The sequence below is a fragment of the Hypanus sabinus genome, chromosome 31 (genome assembly GCF_030144855.1).
Source record: "Hypanus sabinus isolate sHypSab1 chromosome 31, sHypSab1.hap1, whole genome shotgun sequence".
In the NCBI taxonomy this organism is placed as follows: Eukaryota; Metazoa; Chordata; class Chondrichthyes; order Myliobatiformes; family Dasyatidae; genus Hypanus; species Hypanus sabinus.
Window position 1 is genome coordinate 7,260,989 of NC_082736.1, and position 14,697 is coordinate 7,275,685.

The 14,697-nt window shown below is 47.5% G+C and overlaps 3 protein-coding genes and 1 pseudogene across 5 annotated transcripts in view; 2 read left to right on the forward strand and 2 right to left on the reverse strand.

The window, feature by feature from the left end:
* Positions 1 to 14,697, reverse strand: part of LOC132383737 (uncharacterized) — a 141,195-nt pseudogene that overhangs the window by 64,233 nt on the left and 62,265 nt on the right.
* The window catches only part of LOC132383763 (histone H3), a 53,388-nt gene that overhangs the window by 15,948 nt on the left and 22,743 nt on the right, over positions 1 to 14,697 (forward strand). Inside the window, exons 3-4 of one of the 3 annotated variants that reach the window (XM_059954965.1) lie at positions 209 to 320; positions 12,167 to 12,602. In XM_059954965.1, the coding sequence (XP_059810948.1) occupies positions 12,192 to 12,602 (411 nt within the window). In that variant the 5' untranslated portion in view covers positions 209 to 320; positions 12,167 to 12,191. Of the gene's footprint in view, positions 1 to 208; positions 1,203 to 12,166; positions 12,603 to 14,697 lie in introns of those variants that run through there. The other 2 variants (XR_009508764.1, XR_009508765.1) reach the window with 2 other exon arrangements.
* On the forward strand, positions 2,862 to 11,506 carry LOC132383829 (histone H4). Its single transcript, XM_059955036.1, has 2 exons — positions 2,862 to 2,893; positions 11,191 to 11,506. The coding sequence occupies exon 2, from the start codon at positions 11,195 to 11,197 to the stop codon at positions 11,504 to 11,506; it is 312 nt and encodes a 103-aa protein (XP_059811019.1). The 5' UTR covers positions 2,862 to 2,893; positions 11,191 to 11,194.
* LOC132383825 (histone H1-like) lies at positions 13,486 to 14,136 on the reverse strand. Its single transcript, XM_059955033.1, has one exon. It carries the CDS (start codon positions 14,131 to 14,133, stop codon positions 13,486 to 13,488), a length of 648 nt encoding a protein of 215 aa, XP_059811016.1. The 5' UTR covers positions 14,134 to 14,136.

Sequence of the window (14,697 nt, forward strand, 5' to 3'; positions counted from 1 at the left end):
GAAGGATATGGGATAAGGAGGAGGATAGCCTTGTTCTTAATGTGGTGATGAGGGGGTTACAGACCACAAGCTCAGATGGGAACTTTGGTCAGTGTGGACCATTTGAGCTGAAGGGCTCGTTTCTGTGCTGTGTGAATCTGACTGTAAACCCTGTTGACTCAGTTCAATCACATTAAACTTTTCTAAATGACTTGTTATTTCTTCACAGATTACAGACTCCAGTAGCTGAAGTGAAGTTAACTGGACTACAGTCACCTGCTTTTTATCTTCCACCCTTCTTCAACAATGGTTTTCAACTCCACTGGGACCTTTCCGTAACAGTGAGTTTTGACAGACTTCAGTGTCTCTACTTTCTCTCCAGACTTCAGTGCCGGTCGTTGGGACCTGGAAATGTTTGCTTTTAGTCCCTTTAGTTTCACCCTTGTGTTGGTGATTGTTACACATTATGGGACAATGTTGAAATGTCACTGTTCGATATCTCTGGGATGTTTGCTGTGTCCCCACTGTGAACACTAATTAAAATTATTGAGTTAACCTATCTGCTTTTTCCTTGTTAGTTTTAGCTTTTGTCTCATCACTGGTTCCTGGAAAAATCCTGATCCTCTTTTCTACTGCCAACCCTTGCCTCTTTTTATGCTCTTTGATTTATTGTTTCCCTTGAACTCCATTGACCACAGAACGTTCTTTGCTCTCTGTGATCCCTCTGTAGAATCGGGATCAACGTCTGCTGACTGTTATGAACAGTCTCCTTAAACATCGCCACTGCTCATTATTGACTTGTCCCTAAGCATATTTACCCCATCTGCCCCAGACAACGCCACTGTCACATCTCCGTAATTGCCTTTATTTAGTTTGAGGACACTGGTTCTGGACCCTGGTGTTCACCATCAATCTGTGGTCTGGAGTTCTCCCACATTGTGATCACTTCTTCTGGGATACTTCACCACAAGATCTCTCTTTAATCCCACCTCGTTATACAGATTACATATGAGATGTCTTGTTCCTGGGAAGGTCCTGCTGTAAGAAACTGTCTCTGACCACTCCACAATTTCCTCTTTGACTGTACCAGTTTGATCAGCTCAATGACCACACAGACTGACACAAACACGCACAAAATACTGCAGGAACTCAGCAAAGAGTCGACATTTTGGGCTGAGAACCTTCATCAGGATTAGCAAGAAAGGGACAGTAGCCAGAATAAGGTGCAGGGAGGGGGAGGAGGACAAGTGAGTGGGGGAGGGGGTTGTTTTGTGGAGGGATGATAATGTGAAGACCTGGGTGACAGACAGGAAAGGCAAAGAGATGAAGAGAAAGGAATCCAGTAGGAGAGAACGTTGGACCATGGGATGACACGAAGGAGGTGGAGAACCAGAGAGAGTGAAAGCCCCATCTGCCCTTAGCGGTTAGTTATATGATGCCAGTAAACCCATTTAGACCCTCCCCGTCACTAAGAAAGAGTCTGTCAGGCTTCGTAGCTAAGCGATAAAAGCCAGGAGCTGGACTTGGTTGACAGAGACAATTTGAAGCAGTAATTTATAGGAAGTGACAGCTTGTCCCCATTACCGCCCCACCACTGGTTAAAACACGTGTAAGGCACCAATATGTCAGTATGTGAATGGGAAATGGAACTAGAATGCATTGCCACTGGCAGATTGTTGTTGTTGCAGCTCACAGAGTAGAGGTACTCGATGTTGTGGTACATCAATTTGCTTCCGATTAAATCTCTCATGACAATCACATTTCCATTCTCATCTCTCTTTGATATTTACCCTTTTGTGTTTTATCCCTTCGGGAGGAACACCTGAGCATCCTGAGACCACTCCCCCCTGTGTCTTCTTTCCCTCCCCTTTCACCATCACTGTCCCTACATGTAAGGTACCTATGAAAAGTATTCATGCTGCTTTAAAGTTTTCATGTTTTAATGTTTTACAACTTTGAATGACGGTGGATTGAATTTGACATTTGTTTGACTGATCAAGAGAAAAAGACTTTTGTGTCAAAGTGAAAACAGATCTCCACAAAGTGCTTGAAATTAATTACAGATATAAAACGCAAAATAATTGACTGTATAAATATTCACCCCCAAATCATCACTGGTACAGTTTTAGGAATTACATTATCAGTTAAGTGGAGGACTCTGTGTGAGTCAAGGTGTTTCAATTGATTGTAGTAAAAATACACGACTGTTGGTAGTCAGTATTCTGGGAGAAACTACACCATAAAAACAAATTAACACTCTGAGCAGCTCTGCAAAAAGGTAATTGAAAATCACAATTCAGCAGATGGATACAAGAAAATTTTCAAGTCACTGAATATCCCTTGGAGTACAGTTAAGTCACTCATCCTGAAATGGAAAGAATATGGCAGAGCTGTAAATCTGCCAGGATTAGGCCATCCTCAAAAACTGAGTGACTGTGCAAGAAGGGGACGAGTGAGGGAGGCCACCAAGAGACCTATGATAACTCTAGAGAAATCACAATCTTCAGTGGCTGAGATGGGAGAGACTGTGTAGACAACAACTGCTGCCGAGATGCTTCACCTGTCAGAGCTTTTTGGGAGAGTGGCAAAGAGAAAGCCATTGTTGAAAAAAGCTCTCATGAAATCTCACCTGGAGTTTGCCAGAAGACTCCGAAGTCAACTGGAAGAAGGTTCTATAGTCTGATGAAACAAAATTGACCTTTTTGGCCATCAGATTAAACACTAAGCTTGGCGCAAGACAAACACCTCACAGCATCAAAAACACACCATCCCAGCCTGGTGGAGGCTGCATCTTGCTGTGGGGATGTTTCACTGCAGCAGGCCCTGAAAGGCTCAGAAAAGTAGAGGGTAAAATGAATGCAGCCAAATACAGTGAAATCTTTTAGGAAAACCTAATTCAGTCTGCAAGCGAACTGTGACTTAGGAGAAGATTCATTTTCCAGCAGGAGAATGACCGCAAGTATAAAATCAAAACTGCACAGGAATGACTTAAAACCAAAGTTAATGTCCTGGAGTGGCCAAGTCAGAGTCCAGACCTCAATCCAATTGAGAATTTGTAACTGGACTTGAAAAGATCTGTTCACTCATGAACCGCATGCAATCTGACAGAGCTTCCGCAGTTTTGTAAAGAAGAATGGGGAAAATTTTCAGTGTCCAAATGTGCAAAGCGCATAGAGACCTGTCCACACAGAGCCAACGGTAATTACTGACAAAGGTGCGTCAACTTGACTTGAAGGAGGTGAATACCAATGCAATTAAATTATTTTGTGTTTTATATTTGCAATTAATTAGATCACTTTGTAAAGATCTGTTTTTCACTTTGAGACCAGAGAGTCCATTCTGCTGATCAGTGTGGGAAAATAAAGACAAATTAAATCCACTGTGAATCAACGTTGCAGAACAATAAACATGAGAACCTCCAACGGAGACTGAATACTTTTGATGGCACTGTATCCACCCCTTCACCAGCACGTTATGAACAAATCCACCCTGCTCCTTCCATTTTGCCGATTCCGTGTGGAACATTAAACATGTAGGAATGTCAAATTCCCAGTGCAAGACTCTGTAACCATGTCCCTGCAATAGCTGGTAGATCAAACATATTTGTCAGTACACAATATGGAACAGATGGCAACCTGCCCTTCAGTCCACAATATCTGCACCAATCATAATAGTGTTGAGACTTTATAAAGTACTGGTGAGGTCTCACTGGAGTATTGTGAGCATTTGTGGGCCCTTTATCTTAGGAAGGATGAGCTGAAACTGGATGTGTTTCAAAGGAGATTCTCAAAATTGCCTCCAGGATGAAACAGCTTGGCATATGAAGAGCGTTTGATTGCTCTGGGCCTGTACTCACTGGAATTTAGGTCAACGAGGGCTGACCTAATTGAAACCTTTCGAATGGTGAAAGGCTTTGATAAAGTGGATGTGCGGAGGATGGGAGTGTCTGAGACCAGAGGACGCAGCCTCAGAATAGAGCATTGTAGAATGTGGAGATGAGGAATTTCTTTAGCCAGAGAGTGGTGAATCTGTGGAATTTGTTGCCTCGGGCCGCTGTGGAGCCAAGACTTTATGTATATTTAAGGCAGTGGTTGGTAGATTCTTGATTGGTCAGATCATGAAGGGTTACAGGGAGAAGGCAGGGGATTGGGGCTTTGAGGGAAAATGGATTAGCCACGATGAAATGACGGAGCAGATTTGATGGGCCTAATGGCCTAATTCTGATCCTATATCTTAGAGTCTGTATCACCTCCTCAGAAACCTCAATCAGCTTTATCAAGTGTGATCTGCCTGCACAAAGCCATGCTGATTGTCCCTGAGCAGGCCGTGCCTTTCCAAATGTGTATAAACCCTGTACCTCAGTATCCTCCCCAGTACTCCACCACTGAAATGAGGCTGCCTTGCTTATAGATCCCTAGGTTCTTGTTATTTCCTTTCTTGATCAAAGCTGCAACATTTGCTACACTCCAGTACTGAGGGACCGCAAATGTTGCAATTCAGGACACAGACAGACAGACATACTTTATTAATCCTGAGGGAAACTGGGTTTTGTTACAGTTGCACCAACCAAGAATAGTGTAGAAATATATCAATATAAAACCATAAATAATTAAATAATAAGTAAATTATGCCAAGTGGAAATAAGTCCAGGACCAGCGTATTGGCTCCCGTTGTCTGACACTCCGAGGGAGGAGTTGTAAAGTTTGATGGCCACAGGCAGGAATGACTTCCTATGAGGCTCAGTGTTGCATCTCGGTGGAATGAGTCTCTGGCTGAATGTACTCCTGTGCCTAACCAGTACATTGTGCATTGGATGGGAGACATTGTCCAAGATGGCATGCAACTTGGACAGCATCCTCTTTTCAGACACAACCCACAGAGAGTCCAGTTCCACCCCCACAACATCACTGGACTTACGAATGAGTTTGTTGATTCTGTTGGTGTCTGCTACCCTCAGCCTGCTGCCCCAGCACACAACAGCAAACATGATAGCATTGGCCACCACAGACTCATGGACCATCCTCAGCATCCTCCAGTAGATGTTAAAGGACCTCATTCTCCTCAGGAAATAGTGACAGCTCTGACCCTTCTTGTAGACAGCCTCAGTGTTCTTCGACCAGTCCAGTTTATTGTCAATTCGTATCCCCAGGTATTTGTAATCCTCCACCATGTCCAGACTGACCCCTTGGATGGAAACAGGGCTCACCAGTGCCTTGGTCCTCCTCAGGTCCACCACCAGCTCCTTAGTATTTTTCTCATTAAGCTGCAGATGATTCTGCTTGCACCATTTGACAAAGTTTCCCACCGTAGCCCTGTACTCTGCCTCATCCCCCTTGCTGATGCATCCAACTATGGCAGAGTCATCAGAAAACTTCTGAAGTTGGCAAGACTTTGTGCAGTAGTTGAAGTCCGAGGTGTAGATGGTGAAGAGAAAGGGAGACAGGACAGTCCCCTGTGGAGCCCCAGTGCTGCTGACCACTCTGTCTGACACAGTGTTGTAAGCACAAGTACTGTGGTCTGCCAGTCAGGCAATCAATAATCCATGACACCAGGGAAGCATCGACCTGCATCACTGTCAGCTTCTCACTGAGCAGAGCAGGGCGGTGGGTGTTGAACGCACTGGAGAAGTCAAAAAACATGACCCTCACTGTGCTTGCCGGCTTGTCCAGGTGGGCGTAGACATGGTTCAGCAGGTAGGCGATGGCATCCTCAACTCCTAGTCGGGGCTGGCGGGAACCCTCTGGAGACTCAGGCTCAGCTTGAAGACATGGTGAAGTACTCCACATAGCTGGGGGGCACAGCCTTTGAGCACCCTGGGGCTGACACCATCCGGCCCTGCAGCCTTGCTTGGGTGGAGACGTTTCAGCTGTCTTCTCACCTGTTCAGCTGTGAAGCCCACCATGGTGGTTTCAGGTGGGGGAGGGGTGTAGTCCTGAGAGCAGGGTGGGGGGCTGTGAGGAGGAGTAGGAGGGGAGAGTGGAGTATGTGTTGGTTGGGGGCCGACAACAGATGAATCGTTTGGGGGATGGGCCGGGGCCACAGTGTCAAATCTGTTGAAGAACAGGTTAAGTTTGTCGTCCCTGTCCACACTGCCTTCAGTTCCTCTGTTGCTGGTTTGCCTGAACCCAGTGATGGTCCTCATCCCACTCCAGACCTCTGTCATGTTGTTCTGCTGGAGTTTCCACTCAAGCGTCCTGACGAAGGGTCTCGGTCCGAAATGTCGACTGTGATTCTTCCTATAGATGCTGCCTGGCCTGCTGTGTTCCACCAGCATTTTGTGTGTGTTGTTTGAATTTCCAGCATCTGCAGATTTCCTCGTGCTTCCTCCTACACCTGTCTTTAGCCTCCCTGATCTTGGCTTTCAGGTCCCTCTGTATTGTCCTCAGCTCCTCCCTATTTCCATCTCTAAATGCCCTCTTTTTAGCGTTCAGGATGTCCTTAATGTCCTTTGTTACCCATGACTTCTTATTTGAATAACGAAGGACAGTTCTTGCTGGAACATTGCAGTCCACACAGAAGTTGATGTAACCAGTGATGCACTCTGTGAGCCCATCATTGTCCTCTCCATGTGGCTCACAGAGTGCCTGCCTGTCTGTCACCTCAAAACAACTCTGGAGTGTCTCAGATCAGTGGTCCCCAACCACCGGGCCGCAAAACAAGTGCTGCCAGGCTGTGAAGAATCGATATGATTTGGTGATATGAAACGATATGAGTCAGCTTCACCTTTCCTCATTCCCTGTCACGCCACTGTTGAACTTGAATGCACGCAAGGTCATCAGTCGGTATGAGTAAAAAACAAATGTCGCTTGAGAGTTTCTTTGGAAGAGGTGGTGGGGGACATAAAAGGCCCAATGATGACGACCACGCAGAGACGGCTGAGGCCAAGACTACAAAAAAAAAGAAAGCTTCCTTCAACAGAAAATACGACGAGTCGCACATAAAATATGGCGTTATTGCGACCGGTGACTCGTATGCTCCAAGCCCCTGTGTGTGATATGTGGAGACATGCTGTCTAATGAGGCAATGAAGCCCTCAAAACTACTTCGGCATCTTGAGTCCCAGCTCCCTACACTTAAAGACAAACCCTTTAAGTTTTTTGAGTGGAAAAAATGTGAGCAAGTGGGACTCAAGCGGGTGCTGAGAGCCACCACCTCCACAAATGCTGATGCTCTGAGAGCGTCATAGTTAGTGGCTAGCCATATTGCTGAGGCTAAGAAGCCTTTCACCGTTGGGGAAGAAGTGATTCTGCCTGCTGCCAAGGACATGTGCTGTGAACAGTTGAGAGAAGCTGCTGCTAACAAGATGGCACAGGTTTCTCTTCCAGCTACCACAGTTTCAAGGAGAATCGATGACAAAGCGGAGGACATCGAAGCATAGATGTTAGAACGGCTTAACGAGTCACCATGGTATGCTATCCAGGTCGATGAGTCTACCAATGCGACAACAAGGTAACACTGCTGGTTTATGAGCGATATATATTTCAAGACGATGTGCACGAGGATACGTTGTGCGCAATGCCACCGCCAACTAACACAACTGGGGCAGAACTGTTCAAGTCTTTGAATGACTACATGTTAGGCAAACCGGACTGGTCATTCTGTGTTGGAATATGCACAGATGGGGCTGCAGCTATGACTGGACGGCTGTCTGGTTTCACTACCCGAGTCAAAGTGGTTGCTCCTGAATGACAGTCTGCAAACTTCAGGGGAGAATGACAGCTATCCATGTCAGCGCGGGAAGATCAACCCCTCGAGCTTGCAAATGATGGTGGGTTGAAAAATATTTTTAACGTAACATCTCTGCCGGCATTCTGGATCAAAGTCAAGGCTGAATATCCTGAGATAGCCATGAAAGGACAGAAAACGTTGCTTCCGTTTCCAACATCATATCTCTGTGAAGCGGGGTTTTCTGCAATGAATGCAACAAAAACTAAATTGCGGAATAGACTGGATATAAGGAGCAAAAACGAGGAAATCTGCAGATGCTGGAAATTCAAACAACACACACAAAATGCTGGTAGAACACAGCAGGCCAGGCAGCATCTGTAAGGAGAAGCACTGTCGACATTTCAGGCCGAGACCCTTCATCAGGACATAAGGAGCCCCCTTTGAGTATTGCTGTCTCCCATCACCCCTCGATGAGACCACCTTATTGCAGGAAAACAAGCCCAGGACTCTTACTGATTCACCGATATTGGTGTGTTGCAATGATTTTATATGTTCATACGGGGATAATAGGTGCTGTGTGTTTAATATCCATATGTTACTTAATATGTTATGATGCTATTGACTTATAAGTGCCCTATAATTGACTTATCACTGTATTCATGGGAGGAAAATATGCACTGTGTGTTTAATACTAAATTCTTTAGATAAACCCTTTAGAAACAAAATTGAGTGTATTAATTAGCCACTTATAAGTGACTTATAGTTTCACCTGCATTCTGGTATATATTACCCCTACCCCTCCCCCCTCCCCCCCCCGCTGGCCGGTCCGTAAGAATATTGTCAATAAATATTAAATGGGCCTGCGGTGCAAACAAAGTTGGGGACCCTGACATAGATCCTTGTCAAATCCCCAGCAATCTGCTCACTTGCTTCTTTCACTATTGTAGGATATATGCCTTCAGTTCTTGGAGTCTCATCCATCTTATTGCTTTTCAGATATCCCAGCACAGCCTCCTCCTTAATCTCAACATTTCTCTGCACATTAGCATGTCTCGCTCTGTTTTCATTGACATTCAATTCCTTCTCCTCGGTAAATATTGACACAACGGACTCATTTAGTACCTCAGCCACTTGGTCTGACTTCAACCACATCATTCCTCCTTTAATCTTGAGTGGACCTTTCCAGTCTCTGGTTATCCCTGTTTAACTAATATAAATCAAGAGGCCTTGGGATTATCTTTGATCCCACTCCACGAGGACGGTTTGAGGCCCCATTTGGCCTTTCCTATCACCAGCTTTCGCATTTCCCCGCTATCTTTATATTCCAAAGATACCCAGTCTGATTTTAGCTTCATAAACCTTCCATATCCTTCTGACTAAATTCAGGATCTCTCCATTCATCCAAAGTTCCCTTACCTTACCGTCCTTGTCCTTACTCCTTACAGGAACATGCTGATCCTGAACTCTGAGCTGCGGGTCTTTAAACAACTCCCACATGTCAGATGTCGACTTGTCTGACAGTGGCTGCTCCCAATCAATGCCCCTTGGCTTCTGTCTTACTCATAACTAACGAACAAAATAAATGGTGATCGTCAGCTGGCCTGGCTCGTTTCCCTAAACTAATTCCCGTCTGTTCTCGCCTCTGGTGGGGCTCTGTACATAATGTTTCAAACACTCCTCGGAATCGCTGAAGAAATCTTGAGCATCTCAGCATTGAGCAAGATCCAGTCAATGCGAGGGAAGATAAAGTCCCCCACTATGACAGTTCTGTTCTGCACCTCTCCCTAAACATAAACCTCTGTGTTCCTCCACCTCCCGGTGGTTATTGGGGGCCAATACTATAATCCAGTCCGTGTGACTGTAGATTGCCTCTGTAAGTGAGCCCTCCAGTTTGCTGTGACATACCCAGTGGGGTAGCCTCTGCATCTTATAACCCCCCTTCCCCCCACTCACATGTAAAACAATGAAACCTAGAGATGTTGAGCTGAACGTCCGACAACATAATACTCCTAATGTTGAAATAAACTTATTTCAGCCCATCAATCCCACCATGTTTATTGGCCTGACATTGGCTCTCGTTCTTTTCAGACTGTCTTGTCATACATACATTCTCCCACTTGCTACTCCAGTTCCAACTCCGCCAAGTGACACCATCAAACCTCCTGGTGAGGATATTGGTTCCCCTCCGGTCCAGATGGAAATGGCCTTGTTTGTCCCGGTCTCCCACCTGACTGGAAGGGAGCCCATTGATCCATGAATCTGAAGATCTCCCTCCTGCATCAGTTCCTCAGCAGCAATTGTTTCCTCACCACACCAGCACAAGGTTTGGGCCACAATTCGATAATTACAATCCTGTAAGTCCTGCTTTTTAACCTATTTCCTGAAAATCACTGTGTAGGACCTGATACCTGCTCGTTTAACCCTTCCGTGTAGCATGAAGAAAGCTCCCGTAAACATATTGGCTCCCCTCCTTGGACCCGTCTCACCTTTCCCTCGGGACCTCAATGATCCTCGTACCTAAAGCCGTCACCCACCTCACACCAGCTCCTCAGCCACCACTTTACCTGGTCTTTAGAAGGCACCAAAGCGAGGTCTGTATATCCTTATATCTGCCTATGTATCCTGTTCCTTTATGTGACCGGACTTTCATTTCCCTCGTGATCCAGGGGAACAATTGTTCTGATGAATTAACCCTCTCGACTGCACCCTCGCCCACCAACTGCTGTGTGTGAGGACGCTCGCATTGGTCCTGGGGCCGGGGAGGGACAGACTGAGGTCCTTGGGGATTTGCGGAATGGAAAAGCACTCCTATAATTTAAAACAGGAGAATCAGCAAATTTCCAGAAATCTTCCAGTTTGTACGTGTTTCATACCATCTTGGACAATGACTCCCATCCACTCCAAAACGTACTGGTTAGGCACAGGAGTACATTCAGCCAGAGACTCATTCCACTGAGATGCAACATTGAGTATCATAGGAAGTCATTCCTGCCTATGGCCATCAAACTTTACAACTCGTCGCTCGGAGTGTCAGACAACCTGAGCCAATAGGCTGATCCTGGACTTATTTCCACTTGACATAATTTACTTATTATTATTGAGTTATTTATGGGTTTATATTGCTATATTTCTACACGATTTTTGGTTGTTGCGACTGTAACGAAACCCAATTTCCCCCGGGATCAATAAAGTATGTCTCTCTGGAGTGGATGTGGAGGGGATGTGTCCTATAGTGGGGGAGTCTAGGATCAGAGGACACAGATAGAGTGGATGTGGAGAGGATGTTTCCTATAGTGGGGGAGTCTAGGACCAGAGGACACAGATCGAGAAAGAGCGCTTTCTGTTGGAAATTAGCGGGTGCGGTAAAGTGAAGGCGGAGCTGGGCGATGAGAGGCCGCTCCCGGCTCTGTCCGTCACTCTGACTCTGTCTCCTCCCCTCCCCGCCTCTGTCTCTCTGCGCGTTTCTCGGGCAGGTCGGGGCGCTGTGTATAAAAGGAGACATCAGCAGTCGGTTTGTCACTGAGCAGCGACCTGAGTGAAGCAGCATCATGTCTGGCAGAGGGAAAGGAGGCAAAGGACTGGGCAAAGGCGGAGCCAAGCGGCACCGTAAAGTGCTCCGTGATAACATCCAGGGCATCACCAAACCGGCCATCCGGCGTCTGGCTCGCCGTGGCGGCGTCAAGCGGATCTCGGGTCTGATCTACGAGGAGACCCGCGGGGTGCTGAAGGTTTTCCTGGAGAATGTGATCCGGGATGCGGTCACCTACACTGAACACGCCAAGCGCAAGACGGTCACTGCCATGGATGTGGTGTACGCTCTGAAACGCCAGGGCCGCACTCTCTATGGCTTCGGCGGCTGAAAAACTCCCACTTCCTCCCGAACACAACACAAAGGCTCTTTTAAGAGCCACCCACCGCCTCACAGAGGGAGCCGTGTCCACAACCTTTTAATTATTTTTATCGATATATTTGGCTGAGCTACTTTTGAAACAGATTAATCATTCCGCTTGAAATATATATAGCTGCGATTGTGCCTTTCCAGGCGGTGATTACCGTGAATGCTGGATGCATTTATATCGATCTTAATCATTCTGTCCATCTCGGACAGAAATCAGTTCACTCGTTTTGAGAGTCGATTCCGTAATCATGCATTCAAATCTTAACTGAGGGAATTAGATATTAAATGAAACTGAAAGTACATGATCCGTGATAGAATTAATTGTAAATAATAAGTTATCAGTCTGGGTGCTCTGAAATTGGCGGGCGGTTCGAAATTAATCGGGCGCCAATCACAGTGCATTCCGATTGGATGAAGTCCGACCGCCAATTAACAGTTTCCCATTTTGTCGTAAATTTTTATTCGCCGCCAGCCTGCATGAAATCAATAAACCAATCGCAGCAAGGAGATCCTTTAACAGACAGTTGGTGCACAGCCAGTCATAAGCGGTGGGACGGCCCTTCCCAGTCGTATAAAAGCCTGTGCTGGAACCCGTTTCGTCTATCTTGTTCCTGTATTTCAGCCTGTGTCCTCACTCCTGAAGCAGAATGGCCCGCACCAAGCAGACAGCGCGCAAATCGACTGGCGGAAAAGCTCCTCGCAAACAGTTGGCGACCAAAGCGGCGCGGAAGAGCGCTCCTGCCACCGGCGGAGTGAAGAAGCCTCATCGCTACCGGCCCGGCACCGTGGCTCTGAGGGAGATCCGGCGCTACCAGAAATCCACCGAGCTGCTCATCCGCAAACTTCCCTTCCAGCGCCTGGTCCGGGAGATCGCTCAGGACTTCAAAACCGATCTGCGTTTCCAGAGCTCGGCCGTCATGGCCCTGCAGGAGGCAAGTGAGGCTTACCTGGTCGGGCTCTTTGAGGACACTAACCTGTGCGCCATCCACGCCAAGCGAGTCACCATTATGCCCAAGGACATCCAGTTGGCCCGCCGCATCCGCGGGGAGCGCGCCTAAACCCAGCCTACACTCCGAACACCAGAAAAGGCTCTTTTAAGAGCCACTACCACGGCAAAGGAAAGGGCTGTAGCTTGCTCATCATTATTGTAGTAGCGACCTGTCCTGCCGATCGATTTTGCACTAATTGTCCCGTGCTACCAGGGTAGTTTAGCGAGGGACAGGAGCTGAACGCGCTCACTTCCTGTCAGGGTCTCATCTGGCCCTTCACTTCTCTCACAAACCTGTCGTGTACAGCTGGTGCGGCTGTTACCGTTTTGTTTGCTTTGGACATGGGGATACGTTCGTACCCGCTGTGCTTGGAGTGAAGCATGCCGACGCGAGGGGTAACAGTGGGGGAATTCAGGGGGCGGTGACTGCCAAGAAATAGTGATTTTTAAGATTAGATTTCGCTCTTGTACATTTTTGATATTGGTGTTTTGTGTAAATTAACAATGTCGTTTTGTAGCTGGGGCCTGCATGAAGGTCAGTCGGCAATGCCACCGGGTAGTTTATCATATAGCCTCCCGCTGCAGTCCGTCCCAGAGACGGATCCCTCTCTCAACACGCCCCCTCCCCTCTCGCGTAGGTTTCAGCAGTTCCCAATCAACTCAGCTGAATCTCCGCTGGCGTCAATGTCGGTCAATCTCGCCCAGATCGGAGAAGGAATTGGTCCTGAAACTGCCCACATCCCTTATCTCTCAATCTCAGCTCGGGCATCCGTGTCTCATTTCAGACACCGCACCAAATGTCAGAGGTACCGGCAATCTCGGGTTCCATTGAGAATTTCTCAATCGGACCCGGCGCGGGAATCACAACACTCCGAATCAGCTCTTTTCTGAGATGTGGGTGGCTCTGAGAAGAGCCGTTGGGTTCAGATACACACAAATGGTGGATTCTCAATTCACTTTTTGACTGCTGTCTTCTTGGGTTTCGCGGGTTTCGACTTCGGCTTCTTGGCCGCCTTCGTCTTCGGGGCTGCGGCTTTATTGGGGCTCTTGGGCTTCGGCGCCGCTTTCTTAGCCGCGGGTTTCTTTGCTGCCGCTTTCTTAGCCGCTGCTTTCTTTACTGCCGCTTTCTTAGCCGCTGGTTTCTTTGCTCCCGCTTTTTTAGCCACGGGTTTCTTACCTCCTGCTTTTTTAGCCACTGGTTTCTTGGCGCCAAGCTTCTTGTCGGGAGATTTCTTTGCCGCTGGCTTGTTCGCTTTCTTCACCACCTTCACGGCAGTTTTCCCTTTACCGGATTTAAAGGATCCCGAAATACCCGAGCCCTTGGCCTGAACCAAGGAGCCGCTTTCCACTTTCCTCTTGATGCTCATTTTGACCTGGTGGCGACGTTTCGCCACATCGACACCGCTGTCGGCCAGAGCCTTCATGATAGCCGCACCGGACATACCCTTCCTATCGTGACAACCCGCCACGATCTTATCGATCTGTTCGCCCAGCGAGGGACCGGTTGGTTTGCTCCGGGCAGCCGCCTTCTTCTTGGGAGTCTTCTTTGTGGCGGCGGGTGCGGCTGGAGGAGCCGTTTCGGCGGGTGCTGTCTCGGTCATGTCGGCGACTCTGGTAAATCCTTCTCACAATCAGAACTGAATGATAAATGAAGCGAAAGGCGGCGGCACAGAGCCATTTAAAGGCAGCGAGCGGACGGGGCGGAGACATCCTGCTGGCAGCTCCCGGCAGCTTCATTTTTCTGTGTTTCTCTCTCCTCAAAAACTCGCCGATTCCAATTCAAATCGGTCGCTGCGGAGACTCGGACTAGTACCTGTCCGTCCCTGAGGCCGGAATGTTCGCTGGTAAGAAAGTTTAATCGGGATTAAAGGCAGCGCTTTCTATTTTAACCCGTTTCATTACTGCATTGCCCGCGTTCTCTCTCCCTATCGTTGACCTGTTCTCTGTTTTATGGCTGAAATATTTAATCGAATTAAAACTTTGCGGTTAATTCCCTCTTCGGGAATGATCTGGGGAGTGGGGCGTTTCCGTAACAGAAAAATCTTTTCATTTTCTACAGGAGGCGCTGAGAAATCCTACGATGTGTTCGGACTCACAAACACAGTGACACTGGTCTAAGCCGCCCGCTCCTTTAACTCACTCTCTCTGACACAATACACACTCAC

Bases quoted from the DNA above. Each gene is read 5' to 3' on its own strand.
- LOC132383829 (XM_059955036.1), top strand. From the start codon at position 11,195: ATGTCTGGCAGAGGGAAAGGAGGCAAAGGACTGGGCAAAGGCGGAGCC.
- LOC132383825 (XM_059955033.1), bottom strand. From the start codon at position 14,133: ATGACCGAGACAGCACCCGCCGAAACGGCTCCTCCAGCCGCACCCGCC.